This window comes from Phodopus roborovskii, unplaced genomic scaffold (assembly GCF_943737965.1).
Source record: "Phodopus roborovskii unplaced genomic scaffold, PHOROB, whole genome shotgun sequence".
Lineage (NCBI taxonomy): Eukaryota > Metazoa > Chordata > Mammalia > Rodentia > Cricetidae > Phodopus > Phodopus roborovskii.
Window position 1 is genome coordinate 28,893,172 of NW_026126540.1, and position 21,134 is coordinate 28,914,305.

The 21,134-nt window shown below is 43.6% G+C and overlaps 1 protein-coding gene across 4 annotated transcripts; it reads left to right on the forward strand.

Annotated features, from left to right (window-relative positions):
* Nucleotides 1–3,044: 3,044 nt before the first annotated feature.
* Prkab2 (protein kinase AMP-activated non-catalytic subunit beta 2) lies at nucleotides 3,045–19,097 on the forward strand. 4 transcript variants are annotated; one of them, XM_051199338.1, is made up of 9 exons: nucleotides 3,045–3,214; nucleotides 3,435–3,612; nucleotides 7,210–7,376; nucleotides 8,887–8,980; nucleotides 9,187–9,307; nucleotides 11,828–11,961; nucleotides 12,566–12,634; nucleotides 13,687–13,723; nucleotides 15,118–19,097. In XM_051199338.1, exons 2-9 carry the CDS (start codon nucleotides 3,460–3,462, stop codon nucleotides 15,135–15,137), a joined length of 795 nt encoding a protein of 264 aa, XP_051055295.1. In that variant the 5' UTR covers nucleotides 3,045–3,214; nucleotides 3,435–3,459; the 3' UTR covers nucleotides 15,138–19,097. The 4 variants fall into 4 exon arrangements, with proteins under 4 accessions (XP_051055295.1, XP_051055294.1, XP_051055293.1 ...); XM_051199337.1 differs by lacking the exon at nucleotides 13,687–13,723 and having other exon boundaries at nucleotides 3,049–3,258; XM_051199336.1 differs by lacking the exon at nucleotides 13,687–13,723 and having other exon boundaries at nucleotides 3,049–3,214.
* The last annotated feature ends 2,037 nt before the right edge of the window (nucleotides 19,098–21,134 follow it).

Genomic DNA, 21,134 nt, shown 5'->3' on the forward strand with positions numbered 1-21,134 from the left:
AGTTCAGAGTTTGACCTGAAATACTGTATACTAAAAATTTCTCAGAAGAATATCAGGTCTAAAGATAAGTCAGTGGTTAAGAACACTTGCTGCTTTGTGAAGAACCTGGGTTTGGTTCCCAGAATTCACAGGGCAGCTCACAAGTGTCTGTAACTCCTATTCCAGAGCATCTGCTTCCTTCTCCTGGCCCCCACGGACACTGCACATGTGTGGTACATGTGCATGCACACATGTAAGCAAAATACTTTTAATACATAAAATAAAAAATCTTTTTTTTGAAAATTAATATTGGCTGGAAGCATTTATTTAAAATACTGTTTCTTCAGTTCTGCTCAGATTAAGTGGCTCTAATAAAGTATAAGATAATTTACTACAAAAATTTCAGTTCCTGTGATGGACAAATACAAATTATGATTGGGGGCATTAGTGGTACAAGGTCAAGGCTTCTTAAAAATCACTAAGGTAGATTGTTCCTCCAGGCTGAGCACATTAAGCCGGTAGTTCCCAGCAAGAAAACTGATGGCTGTGAAGGACAAGTTACACATAAACAAGTTATATATAAACAAGGTAATTATATTTGTCTTGCCTAACAGCATCACAGTACATAAACATTCTCCAGACTGTCTACCTACACTTCCCCAAGGCACTGGACTTCACACACATTCTCTGTTGTACTGTTTTTAATACCCACTTTCCAGATGGGTAATTCTCAATCTTCAAGATTCAGTTCATTTGTTATCCCTTCTAGAAATAGCTTTTTAATCCCGAATGTGACATATGTCTCCTTTGGGCTCTCATCACATTTTGTATATTCAATTCCTCCATCACATTTGATGGACATCCTTATCACAGGACACCAAGACAATGATTCCTTTACCTCCTACCTCTCTCGACTCTTCAGAGACAGACACTTTGTAACTAATCTGTGCTCTCAGAGCCCACTGTAGTGCCTGGAACATAATGGGGCTCTAGCAAAATAGTGATAATTAATTAAATAAGCATACTTAACAAGGGAGGTTTAAAAAAGGATGATATTTTAAAGGATTAAATAAAATATAAAATAACACTTTTCTAAAAGGAGAGTAAAGAGTGCTTAGCATTTAGAACTGGTTTGGGAGCAAACTGTTTTGTAGAAAGCACTCTGGAATAGACCACTAATATGAGTCTGGGTAGTTTTAATGCAGTGTATGGTTTGAAAAAGTTGTTGGTATACAACTTATTTCCTTAATGGAGCTAGACCTTAAAACAGAAAGCCTGGCTTATCTCTCTCTCTCTCTCTCTCTCTTGATTCTCACAAGACCCATACCCCTGTTGCTATTTAGTTTGTTTATTTATTTATTTTTGCTTTCTGCAGTTCACTGTCTCTTTTGAAGCACCCACTACCTCTTCTATTTGTAATTATTTATAGATCTACTTATTCCCCTTCACTCAGTGAGGACTTCAGTACCCAGCTCAATGCTATTTATAGACACTGTTGTTCCTGAAGGTGATTTTAATATCTATGTAATTAGTATTTCACCAATCCAATGTATTAACTAGGATTTGGCCTAGCTCCATTTAATACAAAAGCAGTAAACAACTGTGACCTAATAAGATCGATATTTATTTCCCTCTCATAAAACAACAACAACAACAACAAATGTCTGGGGATAGACATCTTTTATGAGATGATTTTATAGTTGCATAGCTTTTTTTTCTATCCCGTTGTTTTTAGCTACCTCAAAATCCATAGTGGCTGTTGAAGCATCCTATACACAAAGATGTAGAAATGAAGAAAGATTTAACAGAAGATCTACATAATATTTTCACCCATATATATGCTGGGGAGGATAAGAAATGCATCTCTGTGGAGATGGACATCTGATGGAGATGGAGTATTCCAAGGTTGAAGTCAATGCTTTTCAAAGAGGAAAGAAAGGAATGTTAAGCTAGACTTCCAACGCTCTCAGCCATCTCACTTTTCAGATCTATGACTTACTTTAACATATTTTTAAAAAAATTATCTATAAATGGGTGTCTTGCCTGAATGTTTGTATATGCATCGAGAGATGTCAGATCACCTAGAACAGATGGTTATGAGGCTCCATGTTGGTGCTGGGAACCAAACTCGGGTCTTTTGAAAGAGCTACGAGTGCTCTTAACCACCCAGCCATCTCTCCAGGCAATTCTATGATTTTCTTACTGTGATGGTTTTATGGTCTGCCTCACCTCACCTAATGCACCCCTGATCTCATCGAAAATACTGACAGTGCTAATAACTGCAAGGCCCCTGAAGCCTCGGTGGCAGGTATCCTACTCTCCAAAGCCACTTCTCATCTTCTCAGCTCACTCCGACACTGCTGTGTCCGTCAATCTCAGACTCCATTGTGCCCTCCATCAGCCTGCTTTGCCTTTACTTTCTAGTCTACAAGTCCCAGTCTACCATGCGCTCCCAACTCCTCTGGTGCCTCCTTGGCCAACCTTCATCATGAGCTGAATGCATGCATCCACACAGCTAATCACAGTAAGAGAAGGCACCACATGTAAGTAAGCCTTCTGCAGCACCTGCCAGTCACACTCCAAACGTCTAGTCAATTCTTTGTCCCATTCTTCATTTCATTACTTCCTGGGACAGTTAAAAAGAGATTGCTCGGTGGAGCTGTAAGGGGAATGTGAAAACCATTCGAATATGGAACTGCTCTTTACCGCTGTCAAGCAGCTTTGATGCGATCTTGTTAAAGTGCAGATTCTAATTCTGTACCTAGAGCATGAAATCTCGGATTCGGCCTTTCTAACAAGTCCGAGTCCCATGGTTAGACAAATTGTTTAGGGAGACGTGGCTCCGAAATCTTCTAGACATCCACCCAGACCGTAGCGCCGGCGACACGAGAGCCCGGTCCCCACCCCGTCCCTGGCCCCACTCTCCGCCCCGCCCCGCACTGGAGGTACTCACGCATTCACCACCGAGGCGGCCGGCGACAGCGGCTAGAGCGGCAGGCGACTAGGGCTGAAGAGGGGGCGGGGCTGGCACGCAGGGGGCGGGACAAGAGGCCCGGTAGGCGTGGCCAGGAACAGAGGCGGGTCCGCGCCGCGGGCCTTGTAGCCATTTTAGGAGGAAACAACCGGGATCGCCGGCTTGGGGCGCGGCTTCAATTTCAATAACTTTATTGGTCTCTCTGTATGCCGAACAGCCGGCGTGCGTGTGGCCCCGCGATCCCGGAGCGCATCGCCCGAGGTGAGCGGCGCGGCGGTGTGCGGGGCCGGGGCCGCGTGGCAGAGGTGACTCCCGGGCGGGTTCCCCAGCTGAGGTGTCCCCGAAGTGGACCGGGGAGGAGGGGACCCCGGGCGCGGCCTCCTGCGGCGGGGATTCCCTTCCCCGGGCGCAGGGGCGGGGCCGGGACGCCCCTGACGCGGCCGCGGGGGTGTTCCCCGCCCGCTGTCGTTCCCCGCGGCAGGTTGCCCCCGACTCGAGCTGCAGCCATGGGAAACACCACCAGCGAGCGGGTGTCCGGGGAGCGCCACGGTGCCAAGGCTGCGCGAGCCGAGGGCGGCGGCCATGGTCCGGGCAAGGAGCACAAGATCATGGTGGGGAGCACTGACGACCCCAGCGTCTTCAGCCTGCCCGACTCCAAGGTGAGGTAACGGGGCTGCCGGCTGCTTCGCCATTCTTGGTTCTTCCTGCTCGCTCCCAAGGGTTACGGGTATTTTTTTTTTTTAATTGGTTAGAGGGCTTTCCCGCGGACAGGGATGTTGGGTGCTAATGCCTCCTGAGTACTACCTCAAATTAGGATAGTGGCGCGGAGTTGTTTTCCTGCTGTTCTGACCGGTCTGTGGGCCAGACTTTTAGGACTGGTACCAGAGACAGCCACGTCCCCTGCCCGCCCCATCCTTGATTCTACATGCACGCAGCCTTCTTGTAGAGCTTGCAGGATGTATATTGTGAGCGAGGGTGGAAACTTAAGAGGGTGCCTTGTTTGAGCTGCTGATTCGGGCTCCGTTTCTCACATTGAAGATAGCCAAATGCATTTCTTTTCCCCGAAAATGTCTCTGTGTAGTTATCAATTCTGCTGTCTCTGGTGCTCTGCACCCCCTCTTTGATCCTCATCTCCCTTTGTGTGGCTCTCAACAGCTGTCACTTGAATACTTTAACCTAGTCTTGGGGATCAGTACAGTGCATCATTTGGATAATGGCTTCAGTTTATTTATTTATTTATTTATTTTAATAAACGTGGCGATTGTGGTTGTGCTGTTTGCACACTTCCCTTTACTACCTTAGAGTGCTTCAGAGTGTTGCCTGAGGTTCAAAGCTACCCACAACTGCCTGGAAGACTTTGCCATCAGTTCCAAGGACTTTCAGCCAAAGGCCCATTTTCGTTCACCCAGAAGGAGAGGCAGAAGGAGCTGACAGCAGCATGACTATTTATTACCCTGATGTTCCTAATCACTTTCAGAAATGTCAGCATTAAATACATTTAATTTCTCAAGAAGGCTGTCGGGAGTGAAAAAGAAAAACCGAAGGGTTGGAGAGGGTTGGGATGCGTTAAACATTTATCACTTTATCCCTTTCCACTGCACAGAGGCTTAGGCTAATAAATAGAGTTTTATTTTCCTCTTTGGCAGCACATGAAATCTGGATTATACGGCTTGTTTTCTTGGGTCCCTGGGTCCCGGTTGAGGGCACTGTTAGAGAAGTGAGAGGTATTGGGCTGTGTGTTTCTTGGGGTCCCCTCTTTGGTCCCACTTTAGGACTTCTTTCTCATCGCTTTTGCTCTGTGCTCAGCACTCAGCCTGGAGTTTCTTCTCCAAAGCTCACCCAGGGTGACAGGCCATGTATTTTTTGCTCATTCCTACATGGATGACTCAGGATTTGGGTACACTCAAACTGTGACTGCAGTAATTGGTGTCCTGAATAGGAGCCAGGTTGCTCCGTGTGAATTCGGGCCTGTTTTGGAACATTCTTTCCCTCACATCTTGCTGTTTGTGAAATGAGAAAAGTAGTTCCAGCAATTCCCCCTGTCTCATGAAGACTAAAAACTTTATAGTTCACATTCCTTCCCCCACTGATTTTCCTTAATCATCTTTAGACGGTAATCTGAATTGCCGGTTTGCTGCTGGTGGTGGTAGTTTTGCTGATGGTTCAATTCCAGTAAACAGTCTTGCTGCATTTGCTGCTACCACAGAAGTGTCATGTTGTAAGTGGAAGGGCTTCGCTCCAGAGCCAGGCGTATTAATAGTGTAGAGCTTTCAAATCCTGAACTGAAAATCCTCAGTCATAAAAGTAACCGATAGAGACAGTGGGGGTGGGGGGCATCTTTGCTCTAAAGGTCAGGCTTTTTAGTAGACACACTCAGTGGTTCTGAATCCTGTTTGTATATTAGGATCCCCCCAAGATGCCTTTAAAAACCTTATGGGAAACCTGACACATAAACTAGAACAGTATAATAAACTGTGTATATGATGAACTGTGTATATGTCACCTGGTTGAAATGCTGCTGAAAGGTCATGAATGAGTGGCTTTCTGTGCTCCAAGCTACTCTCCCACCCGCTACTCTGAAACATGTCAACAAATACTATTTCTAACATTTTAGGGTATAGCTCAAAAGGTGATTGTTTTTTAGAGCTCATGCCTGTAATTGCAGCTGTTCAGAGAGAAGGCAGGAGGATCACTGCCAGTCTACACTAGAGTGAGAATTTGACCCCATTGGGGAGAGGAGGGGACAAAGCATATTTTCCTTGTTTATTGTAATGTAAGTACAGTTTGATGACCTGAAAGCTTTAAAAAATATGTTCTCAGGTCCTATTTGGGAATTAGAATCTGAGGATTGTTCTTAGGCATTTGTAAACATGCCTAATGCAACCATCAGCCCCAGGTGCATTGCTCTGAGACTGTGGAGGCCAAAGCTTTGTCTTAGCCCAGTTTCCTGAATAATGTAAAATCCCTTCATGTTCTTTATCCATTTACTTTGATTTGTACTTATACAATAGTTTTCAGAACTATTGGGAGACAGGATGGAAGATAAAATTTTTCATTTTGAGGAAAGCCCAAATAAGCTAGTCTTTTCTTGCTCTAACCTTCATTGTCTTGTGTGCAATGTTTGACTTGATACCAAACAGTCTTATTGAAGCCAGTGAAAGTAGCGATTATCAAACTTTTTCTGTACAAGAGCAAATAATGAATAATTTAGACTCTGTGGGTCATGCAGTGTGCCATAGCTCCCGGGTCTACCACCCACTGGAACAGAAAGTTGTAGATGGTAGGTAAACAAGTGAGAGGCTGTTTCCAAACAAAAGCTTTGTGAAAAGCCGTCTGGCTCACTGGCTACAGTTGGCCCACGCTTTTCCTGAAAGATGGCAATGGAAAGAAGCTAAGGAATTCATTTTCCCCAGAACCCTATAAACCCTATTTAGTAATGGATCTGCTTTTCCTCAAGGAAGCTACTGTTGATCCCTGTACTCACAGAGCTCCAGAATGTCATCTGTCTTCTTGGGACATATATATATATATATATATATATATATATATATATATATATATATATATGCGCTTGGCTTAAGTTAGCAAGTAAGATCTCATAAGGTTTCAGCCATACCTAATCTGTGGTCTGGCTTTGGAGTTTGTGTCGATTGATGGATGATGGTGCTGGAGATGAAACTTTCAGACTCATGCTTGGGAGGGAAGTGCTCTACACAGAAGTACATCTCCACCCTTAAATACTTCAGGTTCCATTGTATAACCTAGTAGCTAAAACAGCATTGTTAGTTACTTGGGAATTTTGTTATCTATAACTTTAATTGCAGTTGACAATCAAGACCACTTTGCCTCTGAAAAAATATATATCTGGCTTGATTTTTCTTTTAAAGAACCATACTGGGCTTTCTTACATTTTTTTCCCTCTTAAGAGGCCCTTGAACATATACCTTAATTGCCTGCACACAAGTTAGGCTGGAGGAAGGGTTTGGAGAGTTTGTTTGTTGGGTGATCCAGAGGTTCTGCATGGAAAATGGGCAGTAGGTTGTGATTTAGGCAATGCTGGAATATAAGCCATTTGACCACTTTGGACCCTATATTAGTTCTTTTCTGTAGTTTGTTCAAACTCTTGATTTAATTGCTGAATTTAGGGTAGCTATCTTTAGTTGAAACCTAGAACCTTTAATACCCTAGGGAAACTTAACCTCTTAAAAACCCTTGGGTCATAATTTATTCTAGGGATGACCTACTCCTTCTTACAGCTCCCTGGGGACAAAGAGTTTGTACCCTGGCAGCAGGACTTGGATGATTCTGTGAAGCCCACCCAGCAGGCCAGGCCCACCGTTATCCGCTGGTCTGAAGGGGGCAAGGAGGTCTTCATTTCTGGGTCCTTCAACAACTGGAGCACCAAGATTCCACTGATTAAGAGGTGAGGACACTGGAAAGTTTCTGTACCCTGGTAAGCCTCTCTGCTAATGCAGCAATCCAAATCAGACCAAATCAAACCAAATTAGAAAAAAAAAAAAAAAAAAAAAAAACACGTTTAATGGCTACAACACTCCCAACTGGCCTTCTAGCCCCCCAGAGAGGAGACAGGGAAAGGAAGACCGGGGCGGGGTGGGGGGAGTGGGGGGAGAGCGGTCTCTGGCAGACAATTTTAAAAAATACCCTGCGGGAGTGGTCTTGAGCATCTCTGAGGGAGGGATCATCATTTGGTGGGCTTTCTGAGATGTAGCAGGATTTGGAGGGAGATGGGGGAGGGGGCTTGGGTGGAATCCACCATAACATCCCAAACTCTTTGGGTACGTGGATGCCAGGGGCTGGGGCGGAGCTTCCACCACACCAGACAGGTGTCTCCCTTGTCTGCATAGTGCAAGAGTAGATGCGTGGTTGCCTTTCTCAGGGGAGCGAGTAGGCCTCTGGGGAGTCTCGAACAGCAGTGTGGGTGCATTCTTCAGGACTGTGTTTCTCAAGGCATTTCTTGTCTGGAGGAAGTCTGCAACTAGCTAATTCCTGTTGCTTTGCTTTCTGTATTAAAGCAAAATGCATTATGACATTCTAAGTATATGCCAGTTTGTTGCTGGAAAAGCAGTAGTGAATGATTTATGTGGTTGTCAGAGTGACCTTTTATGTAATAGGTCATTTTCCAGAAAAGGCTCACCAAAATATGAAGAGTATCCTGAAGTATTACCTCTCTTTTACCTTATTTGTACTTGTGAGGACTCTGTTCTTTTTGTGTGTGTTTGTGTATATATGTATACATATTCATGTAGTCATATGTGCCCATGTATGTGCATGTGGAGGCCACAGCAAGATCTGAGTATCTTCCTCTATGACTTCTAACCTTGTTGCCTTGAGACAAGCTCACTGAACCAGAGTTTCTCCATTTCAGCTAGCTTTACTGCAGCAGTTTCTCTGGGTCTGCTCCCCAATGCTGGAGTTACAGGCATGCCCAACTTTTGATGTGGATACTGAGGATTCGAAATCAAGTCCTCAAGCTCTTGAGCACTCTTCCTGGCTGAGCCCATCTCCCCAGCCCCAAGATTCTGTTCTGCAATAAAGCAGTTTACTAAGATAAAACATTTTGGCAATCAATCCTCCAACCCTAATCCCAACACCCACTCCCATCCCCACCCCTCGTGTGTATACAAGTGAGGACACACACACACACACACACACACACACACACACACACACACACACACACACACAGAGAGAGAGATTGGTTGATAATGAAGTTATTCGGAGAGGTTGACAAGTACATGCTTTGAGTGATACAGAAAGAGAGGATGGATTTATACTTTGCAGGGGTTTGAGGGATTGGAGGCACAAGGGCTGTAGTAGCTTAGGAATGGTTGCAATGATGCTATCATTGCCCCTTTCTCCATTCTGTCTTCTTTAAAGAACTTAGCCAGTTTGGCCTTTGTTTTCTTCCCTAGTCATAATGACTTTGTTGCCATCCTGGATCTTCCAGAGGGAGAGCACCAGTACAAGTTCTTTGTGGATGGACAGTGGGTTCATGATCCGTCAGAGGTAAGGCCTTGATCCACAGGGGAGCCTCGTGACCTCTCTACGACTTACTGCCCTTCGGTTCAGTAGGCAACAGCCCTCCCTCCCTATTAGAGATTTTTCCTTAATGTAGAGGGGAAGAGGGGAGGTTGGGTGAAGAAGAGAGATTTGAAAAGGGATCTAATCTTTTTTTTTTTTTTTTTTTTTTTTTTTTTAATTCACTGTTTCAGCCTGTGGTTACCAGTCAGCTTGGTACGATTAATAATTTGATCCATGTCAAGAAATCTGATTTTGAAGTATTCGATGCTTTAAAGTTAGATTCCATGGAAAGCTCTGAGACATCTTGTCGAGGTAATTTTGCGCTATTGCTGTCTCTTTCTCTGTCTTTCGTAAAATGCACATTTCTTCCCCCAAGTGGTTTCTTGTTTTATTTTGTATTTTCATGTCTTCTCAGGAATCTTATAATCACATACCCCACACACCCCACTCTAACACAACCCCCCCCCCCCCCGTATAATATCTATCTGCCTTTTTTACTCTAATACACTGTTTTCCATTTTGCTTTTATATAACCCACCAGTAGCCTGTGGTTTCAAAAGCTGTTTCCAGTAAAATTTCACACTTTCCATTAGCATCTGATAATATTACCTGTAAAGGCTGGTTGCTTCTTTCTAACCTGAATCAGCTAGTTTGAGAGCTCAGCTGACAATTATGGTTTTAGGAGAGTCTACCAGTATAATTGTTGCTGAGGGAGAGAGAGAAAAAAGGAGAGAAAGAAACAAACCAATAGTTGTTCTCCATGGAATTGAATATACAGGGGGCAAGTCCTATATATTTTTGCTTCTTGTATACCACTTTCCCCAAGGTCTTTGTATCTGTGCTTGTTCACTCCAGTAGCAGAGGCACATTTTGCAAATCATGTCCTTAGTTACTATCTCATTACTGTAGGTAGAGTTGTGCCTGCCTGGAGAGTTGCACTTTCTGCGCTGAGCATGTGGCCTCTTGCACACAAAGCCTGCCTCTGCTACTTGTCATGCCATTGTGCAACCAGCTCCCAGCACTAAAATCCAGGGCTTGGACCCTCAGTGATCGCTGTCATAATGCCTGAAATAGATCACATAACAGAATCTCCAGGACAAGGGACAAATTGTCCATAGCATAGTAACTCCCAATTTAGAAAAGAATTTTCAGGATATACACTCAGAAACGTATGGTGAGCATTCTTACTGGCTGGAGGAGTGGTGACCTTAAAAGGTTTAAATTCTGAAGCTACTAGGGCTATGATTATATTATGATCTGCAAAGTAACCAAAGACTATTTAACAGTCAATCATAATTATGTAATGGGAAGACTAGCACACTTTTTGGGTTCACCCAATTTCCTAATCCAGTAATGTAAGACATAGAATCCATTTATTAGGAATGTACAGATAATGGGTATGGTCATGTGTGTGACTTTTCAGTGTCTAACTTGGATTTTTTTAGTACAGTGGGCAGCACTTGAGGATTGTCCTGTGTTATTTCCCAATTTCCCAGTGGTGTTTGTGGATGTTTAATACAGCATTGTTGCTGTTTCTTTCCTTTTGCCTTATATGTTGAAGCAAATTTGAGCTATTAAAGTAGACTTACTAAAATCTTTTCTTTGGAACTTTAAAATTTTAAAACAAAGAAAACATAGTTCATTAAATTTTTGTAGATTTAACCTGAATACTTTTCATTTTTAAAGTACAATTCCAGTACCATGAAACACATCTTTTTTAATTGTAAAATTTATCCTTTTTTTTTTTTTTTTTTTTAGTATATTGAGTTTTAAAGCCCATCTCTTTCTCCTCTCTGCCCTGTGTCAGTCACAAAGCTTCTGCTATATGGATTTGCCTGTTCTAGACAGTTCATACAAATGTAACCATGTACCATGTGCCTTCTGTCACTTAGTGGGCTTCTGGGGCTTTCGTTGCTGTTGAAATATGTATCAGTACTTGCTTCTGTTTGTGGCTGAATAGAAGTCCATGGTATGACAATCCCTTCTTGGTTATCCATTCCTTGTTGACAGACATTTGTTTCCTCCTTGGAGCTCTTACAAATTTTGCTTATGAGCACTCATGGTCAGGTTTGGGATGGGGAGTGGGGGGAACTTATGTTTTATCTTAGGTGATAAGCCAGTGTAATTACTGGGTCACAGAGTTTATTGTTTGAGGATGACCAGACTGTTTTTCAAGGTGGCTGTACGATTGTTGGTTTCCACAGTGGTAGAAACATTGTAGTTTGAAGCTTCCAGTTTCTCCACGGTCTGATAGTGCTTGCCATTTTAGTGGTGATCATCCCACCACGTATGAAGTGGGATTTTATTGTGTCTTACATTTGCACCTCCTTGACAACAGCTATGGTGAGTTCTCTCTGCTGTGATCGTTGTAGACTTAAAATATATAACATTGTTGTCTGCTACTTTGGTAGAAATAAAATGCAATCTAATCTTTTCACATTGAGTTCACTGAGCACCTTCATTTCCTGTCACTTTGATTTTCTCAAAAGCATTATGAATTGGGAAGATTTTTATCTTTCTGATGAGGAAACTCACCATAATAAAGGAATCTATCCAAGGTCATGTGGCTGACAAATGGAGTTGGTTTCCTGGAGCCTGGGTGCTGGCCTCTCATTACTTCCTTACACCATGTTGCCTTGTTAGGAATCTTCCTGGTCCATGTTCAGGACAACTCAGACATTTCCTTTGCTCCCTTACAGTTACAGGCCCTAGTCACAAGTCCCTTGCTCCAGGACCTGTACTACGTTTAAGATTAATAACTGTGTGTCAATAGCTTTCCCCATGCATTGTTACTCTTTAACTTTCCTTCATGTTTGCATGAATATTTTTCAGACCTATCCAGCTCACCCCCAGGGCCTTATGGTCAAGAAATGTATGTGTTTCGATCTGAGGAGAGATTCAAGTCCCCACCCATCCTGCCCCCTCACTTACTCCAAGTTATTCTTAACAAGGACACTAATATTTCAGTGAGTATCCTGAGCAGGTTGCTAAAACATCTGGGGATCTTAGGCCCATTGAGGCCAAACTTCAGGAATCTTGGGGTTGGATAGGACAGCTGTGTCAAGGCAATAAACTAAGCCACGTGCCTGTCAGCAGCACTGTGGAATCCTTTTTCCAAGACTGAACCGTGACTTCTTTAGGTACCAGTAGTACCTAAAGTAAAATCTAGTAAAATCAGAACCAAACTGTGGTGGAATCAATGACTACTGTGACGTCTATCGAAAGTGCCCCCTCACTAGGGGAAATACAAAAATTCACAACTTTTTATGTAAATAAATTATATTTCTATTTTACTTAGTTGATAGTTATTTCTGCCCTTTTACCCAAACTATCTATACTTGTTAGCAAGGTTTTTGTTTTAATTATATTAAGGAAAATTAGCATATATTGGGGCTTAGCATTTTATCTCTAGACTGAGGATTTTTCCAAATTTTATGGTCTGGGAATGCATGATTCATAGGAGACAAAGTGTTACCTATTTAGAGTTCTTAACAGTCCAGAGGAACAGTCAATGTTGCTTTGTCTTCATTTAATCACATTTGCGGGGGTGGGGGTTGTTTTTTCTCCTAGTGTGACCCAGCCTTACTTCCTGAACCCAACCATGTTATGCTGAACCATCTCTATGCACTGTCCATTAAGGTAAGTGGTGGCCCTGACGTTCCAGAGCCTCTCAAGTGGAAGGGTAAGAGTCATGCAGGCTTCTCAGTGGTAACTTGCCTGCTGCAGCTTTTAAAGCTGCAGTTGGCACTGACAGTCAAGTTACAGAAGAGTTGTCTTTTCTTACCTCGAAGGCTATTTGATTTTAAACTTCAGTCTTCTTTGAAGCTCCCCCACCCCGAGACAGGGTTTTTCTGTATAATAGCTCTAGCTGTCCTGGAACTTTCTTTGTAGACCAAGCCGGCCTTGAACTCACTGAGATTCACCTGTCTCTGCCTCCCAAGTGCTGGGATTAAAGGCATGTGTCACCACCGCCCGCTGAACAATTTGGTTTGGTTTGGTTTGGTTTGGTTTGGTTTGGTTTGGTTTGGTTTGGTTTGGTTCTGGGCTGTATTCAGGCTAGCTGAACTGTCAGTGATAGGGACCTTTCTGCTTTCGAGTGTTTATAGGTGGCTGGAACCTTTGCAACTAAAGTTGGAGTTCATGTTAGTTAGATTCCATGTGCAGAAAATCAAGTATAGCTTCCTTCAACAAGTGCTTGAGTGAGATAGTAGAATTTCTTAAGATGTGGAATCAGCTACATTGAGATGTCCTACTTGTGTATACCAAGTGTTTCCATCTCTTGTATAGTAGATAGGGAGTTGATGTGACCAGATGTCTGTGTCTTTCCCACCCCTGCCCTAGAGTCCTTAGTTTCTTTAATGTCTTTGTGGCTTGAGTGTTAGCATAAAGGTATGTAGTTCTGTGGCTGATTAAGCCAGTCCTCGAGGGAACTACATGGACCATTTGGTGAGCAGCAGATTGAGAGGTCCCCTCCCGGAGTCTGAGTATGTTTGAGCACCTAGGGGTCCTCCCAGCCATTTCTCTGGAAGCTGCTCAGGTTTCTTAGATGTGCATCGAGAACAGAACAAGGAGGCCACTGATAGAGCTGACTATAATAGAGTGTGTGGGTGTATATAAAATTTTAACATACTGAATTTTATTTTCATAGTAACCTTGAGAAGTAAGCATTATTTTTAACCCCTGTTTGATAGATAAAGAAACTAAGACTCAGAGAAGGTCAGATTGCCAGTAAGTACAAGACAGACTGGGTTTCAATCCTTTTAAGCCCCGCCCCCTGCTCTTTCCTGTCCATCACCACGAAGGTGTTCTCCTGGATGCTTGTCTTTCACCTGCTGCAAATCTGCAGTTCTCGAGGAGCAGAGTATTCCTGCCTGCTCTCACCTTGTCAGGCTATCTCAGCACAGTCCAGCCAGAGTGTTAGTCCCAGACACGGTCATTGTAGGTAATGCAGGGTAAAGGAAGACAGCTAGCTGCACTGGTCTCGATGTTGGACAGTTGGGGTTCTTTGAGATCTGGTTGAGTTTTGCCTGCTGTGACTGCTCCATGGCTGTCAGTTGGTGTCCCTGGCCATCTCATACACCCTGGAGACTGGTGACTGTGCTGCCTTGTACTGCTTGTGATACAAGGGACAGTGCTGCCTGTTCAGCTCCCCTTGGGTTCTCAGCTTGTTTGGCCATTTGGAATTGGCCTGTCAGATGAGCTGTCTAAGGAAGCATCTGTACTTTAACGATAGATAGGAACTCCCACAGTGCTCTCTGGGTCACAGGGGATGGACATTTGAACTTTATCCTTGGCATTAAGTAGCACTTGAACCTGCTTCAGGCCTTAGGAATGAGCGTTAAGAAGGATCATTTCCCTTCCTTACTACATTTAATATTTTGTTCTGGGAATGGTTGAAAGCATCTTTTTTCCTTGCTAGGCAGAAGCCCAATATAATTTGAAATAAGAAGGGGAATAATAAAAGTGTAAATTAGTGTTTCTTTATGACCTTCTATGTATCAGATATTTCATCTGATCTGGTAATCAGAACCACTTCAAGGGTAGCCATTATTCTTTGTATGAAGAAGTTTTAAGGGGGGGTGGCAGAGCATAGAGATCATACATAGATATCTCAAGGCTACCAATCAATACCACATCAACAGGAGACAGGAATTGAATAAGATTTGACAGCAAAGCCAGCCTCTTTCTTTTATTTCAAACTGTCTCTTGAGAAGTAAATGTGTTGGTTCGTGTTGTCAATTTGAAAAATTTAGACAACCTGAGGTGTGAGTCTGGTATACCTATGGGGAATTATATTGAATACAGTAATTGGTATATGAAGCCATCTTAATTGTGGACAGGCCATTCAATGGGCAGGGTGTCCTCAGCTGGATTAAGTAGGAGAAAACATGCTTAACACAAACGTGCAATGTGTCAGCTGCTTCAATTTCCTGATGCCTTGGCTTCCCTGGAATGATGGACTACAGTCCAGAGCTGTGAGCCAAAATAACCCTTTCCTCCATTAAATTGTTTTCATTGGAGTATTTTAGCAAGACAGTGAGTGTCTGAAAGACAGGTGGCTGGGAAGGCCCAGTAGCCACCCAAATGGATGATGTAGCTGTGTGTTCTTTTCTCCCCTGCAGGACAGTGTGATGGTCCTTAGTGCAACCCATCGCTACAAGAAGAAGTATGTCACCACGCTGCTCTATAAGCCCATTTGAAGAGGACATCACTCCTTGCCTCAAGGATTCTGGAGAAGCATCTGCCTTGCCTTTGAACTGACCCAGTCTTCTCTGAGGCTGGAAGGCTGGTTTGTGTTGAGGCTGATCTGTGTGTTTCAGAGCCTCTGAGTAAGGGGCTCTGCTTTTGCATTTGATTGCAGATGAGAGCTTTAGGAGTTTGTGGAATTTATTTTAAGAAAAACAAAACCATATATATGCATATGAAGGGAAGGTTACTGGAAGCCTCCTAGCCCAGCTATCTAGGTTCTCTGCCTGTGGGAAATCGCCAAGGCTAGGCCTGAGAGGGAGGCTTTGGCCACAGGAATGAGTATACCAGAAGCTTCTTTTCCTAAAGTGAAAGAATAACAAACTCCTCGGACCCCTGTCAGGCAGAGGTTCTGCCACTATACCCTGGTGTCAAAGGGTCAGCAGTGTGCCAGGCTGCTGCCCTACTTACAGCTGCCTCTTTGCAGGGTGGCTTTTCTTGCATGGACTGATTCTGTATTTCATGGTATGTGACACAATCTGCAGTGTTTTTATATGACACTAGATGCTCCACAAGAACTCTTCTGGTTTTATGTACCCTGTTTAGTAGTTTCCCTCAGATCTCACACGAGACCCAGTAAGGTGAGAAACCCCTTTGAAAAGTTGTGTGGGATTAGACTCACCTTGGAGACTGGAGGTGCCAGGGTCTCCTTTTTTTTAGCCCAGCATGGACTCAGCACACTTTATTACAACTTATTTTAACGTCTAAAGACAAACAGTGGCTCAGTATCAAGAGAAATGCCTCTTTGAGTTTCTGTCTGGTCCTGTATATTGATTGCTGTAGGCCACATGCTCTCTGGCTTCTACCGGGCTTGGCCGTGTTTCCAGCCATTCTTCATCAGAGCAGGCAGTTTGTCACATGGAATTAGGGAGCCTTCCATATCTTTCATCCCTGAAAGAGTTTTACATACCTATGCTTTTCTTTAATTAAAAAATCCATCAGTTTCAACAGCTATTAAAGCATCTCAGGCTTTTGACCAGAGGTTCTTTAGAGGTTCTTCTCCAGTCTAGGGAATTCTACAGTCTTGGGTTAATATGGCCAATCATGTATACCTCATTAATTACCCAAGCACTCCTTTTGACCTGAGTTCGTGCAGGCTCATAGATGCACATTCTAGATTGCCCTTTAAAGATGTGTAAGGTGAGGAACTACCCCTGCTGTTCATAACCAAGTATTAACATGTTTTTTCTTTTGTCTCTTTCTTTTAAATGTTTGACAGTGGAGTGGGTCACTGGTTACCACTGACTGAAAAGTATTCGACCCACTCAGGATTCAAAGATATTTTCTCCAAGTATCTTGACACTTCCATTTTACAGATAAATGCAAGTCAGGCATTAAATGCTATTCATGATTGAGAGACATCATGTCTGCTAAGATGAGCCAACCACGTTGAGAGGGACATGCAGGTCAGTTTTTAGCTACCTCCTGACTTTCCCACATTGGCGCAGCCATCCTCTTTGGATCCTGAGACCTCAGTTGTCACAAGTGTGAAGCAGGCAGGTGTGGGGCTGTTTCACAAGGAATACAGATTTGTTAAATGCCTTGGTTAGGTAATGGTGGGGTGAGTACTGCTTCCCCCATCCCAGAACACGTCCCCCTCCTCTTTTGTGGAGAACCTTTCCTGTGCAATCGGATTTCTGGGTAGTGTGCCATTTTGGAAACTAAAGTCTACTCCTGTCATTACCAACTCAGAGGCTCTTCGGATTACTGAAAGGCTGTTAGGTTTTGTTTTGTTTTGTTTTCCCAGTGCCCATTTAGAAGCAGGCCGCGGAGGAGGATTCATAGTTTGGATTGTTACACAGTGGCTTCTGTTGTATCTGCACTTGCTAACATATGAGCTGGAATCATCTGTGTGTTTGTGGATTAAACTTTTATGCCACACGGGTGGAGCAGTAGAAGAGTAGGGAAGCCGTCTTCAGTCTCAGGCTGAGGCTCTGTGAATCAGGTGTGGCTGTGGGTACTGGTGACCTTCAGGTCCTTCTCATTTGGAATGACAGTCCCTAGTTCTCAAGTCATCCCCAGCCAAACTTGAAATTCTAGCTGGTGTGGAGGGAGTGGGGTGAGGGGGCCTGGCTGGTGACTCCAGTGCCGCCTCTGTCCTGCTGGTACCTGACCCTGGGGAGCTCTGTCACTCTTGCCAGAGAACAGTTGTGAAGTTCACTGAAGAGGGTACTGCTTTTCCATTAGTTACTTTAAGGGACAGTTTGTTTTCTACACTAAAAGGGTTGGTAGAGTCTGGAAATAAGTCAAAAACAAACACCTCAGTCTTTTTAAAATGTCCATTTTTTCTTCACCTATGGGAATTTTGCAGTCAAGTTGGTAGAGTAAAATACCCCTTAAGGAGGCTACCTCTTACACCTGTGATACAGCTTGAGGGCTGTGAGGCAATGAGAGTGACCTGAAGATTGGCACCAGGAAACTGAAGGAACTGAAAACAGCCTCTTTAAAAGAAGAAAATTAAAGCCAGATGGAACCTGGTCCTTGGATTTCATTGTACAGAAAACTTAGCAGCCTGTAAAATACCTTCTCTCGGCCTCTACCTGCCCACTACCTTTCCCCTGCATTCTGTTTGACTTCGTGTATCAGTAAGACAAGTACACCAGGGTGTCAAGTCTACCATTGCCTAAAAGTCTGACTTCCAACAGTGTGAAGAACTTTCATGGCTTCCTGTCAACCTGGACTTGATTTAGCCACTGTTGGCAACGCCCCTAAAGGGCACACCTAGCTTCAGGAGCACGAGCTTCTCAAGTATGAAGTATAAAGGAGGAATCTGGGTTTCTGAGAGGAACCATGAGCCACTCCTGTTGGTTTTGGTTGCTTGCAGTTCTAATAGATCTTACATGTATCTTTTGAAAGGTGTCAGTATTCCATGCATGCCTCTTAAGTGAAGTGATGTGAAGTGGGGGGATGGGACTTTTAAATGTTTGACCTCAAAACAATAAGCAGTAGTCCCCGTGTATGAGAGTTTGTGTTTCACACTGTTCTCAGATGCTTTGTCCTCGCCTTCTTGTGATTTGGGGCATAAGAGCAGATGAGGATTTTGTTCCTACTATGACTCAGCCTCAAAACCAAGTTCCTGCCATCTTCTGTTGGGCTGTAGACCCCATTACTCACAGGGGGCCTGGCAGGAGTAAGTGTCTTTCCGAACTCTACAGGTCTAGACATTTGTCAGTCTTTAGGTGACAGTCACAGCTGGAGAATGAAGGACTAACTTCTGCAGTGAACTTACGTGTTTGGGATAAAAAGCCAAGTCTTTTTCAATTATAGGAAAGAAGAAAATAAGTCTGCTGCTTGTAGAATCCGCTCCCTCTGGAGTCTAGGCTGGACTTGGTCTCAGTATTTCTCACTATTGCTCTGAAGCAAGCAAGCCTCATTGACAATAAAAATACTTAGTCTCAGTTGGAGTTATTGGAACTGTGTGTGGCACAGCACCTTTGCATGAAGATTGGTGCGAAATACTAAATGTTAGGGATTCCATAGTGAGGGGCTCCTGCAGTAAGAGTTGGATCAGGTGTTGACTGTCTTCTGTTCCCCTCTGAGGAGCACCATCCCCAGCTTACCATTTTAGGTTAATTTGCCCTAAATTCTGTACGGTGTCCTATCTGAGATGCCTTTGATTGGCAGGTGTTGGTTGTTTACACTCTAGAGCCTGTTGTGAAACAGGGCTGATTTAATTTGATGACAGGTATGTATGCCTGAGTCTCTTGACCGGTGCTCTCTGTGGCCTTCGATGCTGCCACGCAGAGCTGCTACAGCATCTCACACTGGGCTGTGGCATGCCTGAAGACTGTATAATGTCACAAAAATGGGTTTGCTTTTTCCATAAAACTCTAATAAAAGCACTATACAACAGTAATGTCTGTATTATTTGCCGATTCTGTCGTCAGAAGCCAAGGTATTAGCAGAACCTGAGGAATAGGAATTGTCATGACAAAGCAGGAGCCACTGCAGGATACATCTGCCACTTTTTTTTTCTGTCCCAGGCCATGCAACTACAGTAATACTACTCTCAATTATTTGTTTCCAGCATTTTCTACAAACTGACTCCATGGTTAGCTCTTGTTCTGTGCTGGATTGATTCGCCAGATTAGCTAGATTTTAGGCCAATGTTGTCATCCCTGATTGCTCAATCTTGTCCCCAAAAGAGAATCTAAGCATATTGGTGGCTGTCTGCTGCCTCCAACTTAGGTAAGTGGAAATCTTAGGTGTGGGATCCACACGGGTGATTCTGATAAACAGGGCTGGGGACCACTATCCTGAACCCTCTCAACTTGCCTACTAGATTATGTACTTCGCTGTGAGAGTAGATTATATGCTGGAGTCTAGCATCATATCCTCTGATGTGCTTGTTCAGGGCAATGTGTAGAATACAGTGTTTGCTTCTGTCCCTTCATTCCATGGAGTTTACACGTAGGGGGTCTCTGGATTTTCCTAAAACAAATGACACCTCCCTCCCCCAGCAGCATTGGCCACTCTGGTCAGCTAAGGTGAACTTTCTTAAGGAGAAAATGACAATGGGGGACCAGCAATGGGAAGAGTGAAGGAGGGACAGCACGCAGATGTGTTTGGAAAAGCTACACTGATGAACGTGAACTCGACAGTTAACCACGAAACACACAGTCAGAGATAGCCTACAGACTAGACTGCAGAACTCTGCCTCTGCAAGAATGTTCCAGATGCCATGTCCTGGTCACAGAAACTACAGATAGGGCCAGAATTCTGTGAGAGCTAAACTCACAGAGATCCATCAGCAATGCCCGGCTTTGTCAGGCCTTTCCTTCCAGAGCTGTCCTTTCATAGTGTTATTTGGACTGGGGAAATGGCTCCACAGATAAGGGTGCTTGCCACCAAGTTTGGTGACCTGAATTTGGCCCTCAAAAATCTACATGGTGGAAGGGGAGAACCAAGTCGTGCAGCTGTCTTCCGATCTCAGCATGGGATTTTGACAGTCTTGTGAAGTCGCATGTGAATGTAAGACTTTCCTGTTTCTGAAAAGGAAAAGTTGGATTTTGATAGGTTGCATTGAATCTGTGTATTACCTTGGATAGTGTTGATATCTCGGCAGTAGTAAATCTTATTCATGAACATGGGATGTCTTCCCATCTATTTCAGCATCATTTTCTTGGTTCTGTTTTACAGACCCTTTTGGCTCATGGGCTCATGTTTTATTCATTTCATGCTATTATAATGGACTTTTATTTATATTATTGAAGTATAAAACATTGATTTTTGTTTGATAATGTTCTGTTTTGTCATTTTGTTGAATTCTTTTGTACATGTGTAATCCTTAAGGTTTTCTGTATTTTTGATTACATCATCTATGAATAGGTAATTTCATTTCTTTCACAATTTCCCTTTTTAGCTCCATGCATATTCACTTCCTCCTTCCCTTCCCCTGTCTCCCTATCTTCTCCTTTAAATATATAGCTCTATTAGATTTATTATTTTATATTTATAGGTATTTTACCTGCATGTATGTCTATGCACCGTGTGTGTACCTGGTTTGCACAGAGGTCAGAAGAGGGTGCTGGATCCCTAGGAACTGGTTGTGAGCTGCCATGTGGGTAGTGGAACTGAATCTAGGTTCTCCTGAAGAGCAGCCAGTGCTCAACTTCTAAGCCATATCTCTGGCCCTCTCATCTTTTGAGGTAGGGTTTGACTGTAATGCTCAGCCTAGACTCAAACTGCCAATTCTTTTGCCTCAACTTCCCAAGTGCCTAGGATTATAGGTATGCACCACCATGCCTGGATAGCTCGATGCATATTTGTTCCAATAATCTTAGGAATTCTGTATAGACTGTATAGGTTTTCATAAAGACTCTTCATGCCTTTATCTATTCTTGGGTCGTCTTTTATGGTAACCGTCAATGAAAATAGGATTACCCAGGGCTGG

Bases quoted from the DNA above. Each gene is read 5' to 3' on its own strand.
- Prkab2 (XM_051199337.1), top strand. From the start codon at position 3,460: ATGGGAAACACCACCAGCGAGCGGGTGTCCGGGGAGCGCCACGGTGCC. The intron at 7,377-8,886 runs GTGAGGACACTG...TTTCTTCCCTAG, and splicing joins AAGATTCCACTGATTAAGAG to TCATAATGACTTTGTTGCCA. The intron at 11,962-12,565 runs GTGAGTATCCTG...TTTTTCTCCTAG, and splicing joins ACAAGGACACTAATATTTCA to TGTGACCCAGCCTTACTTCC.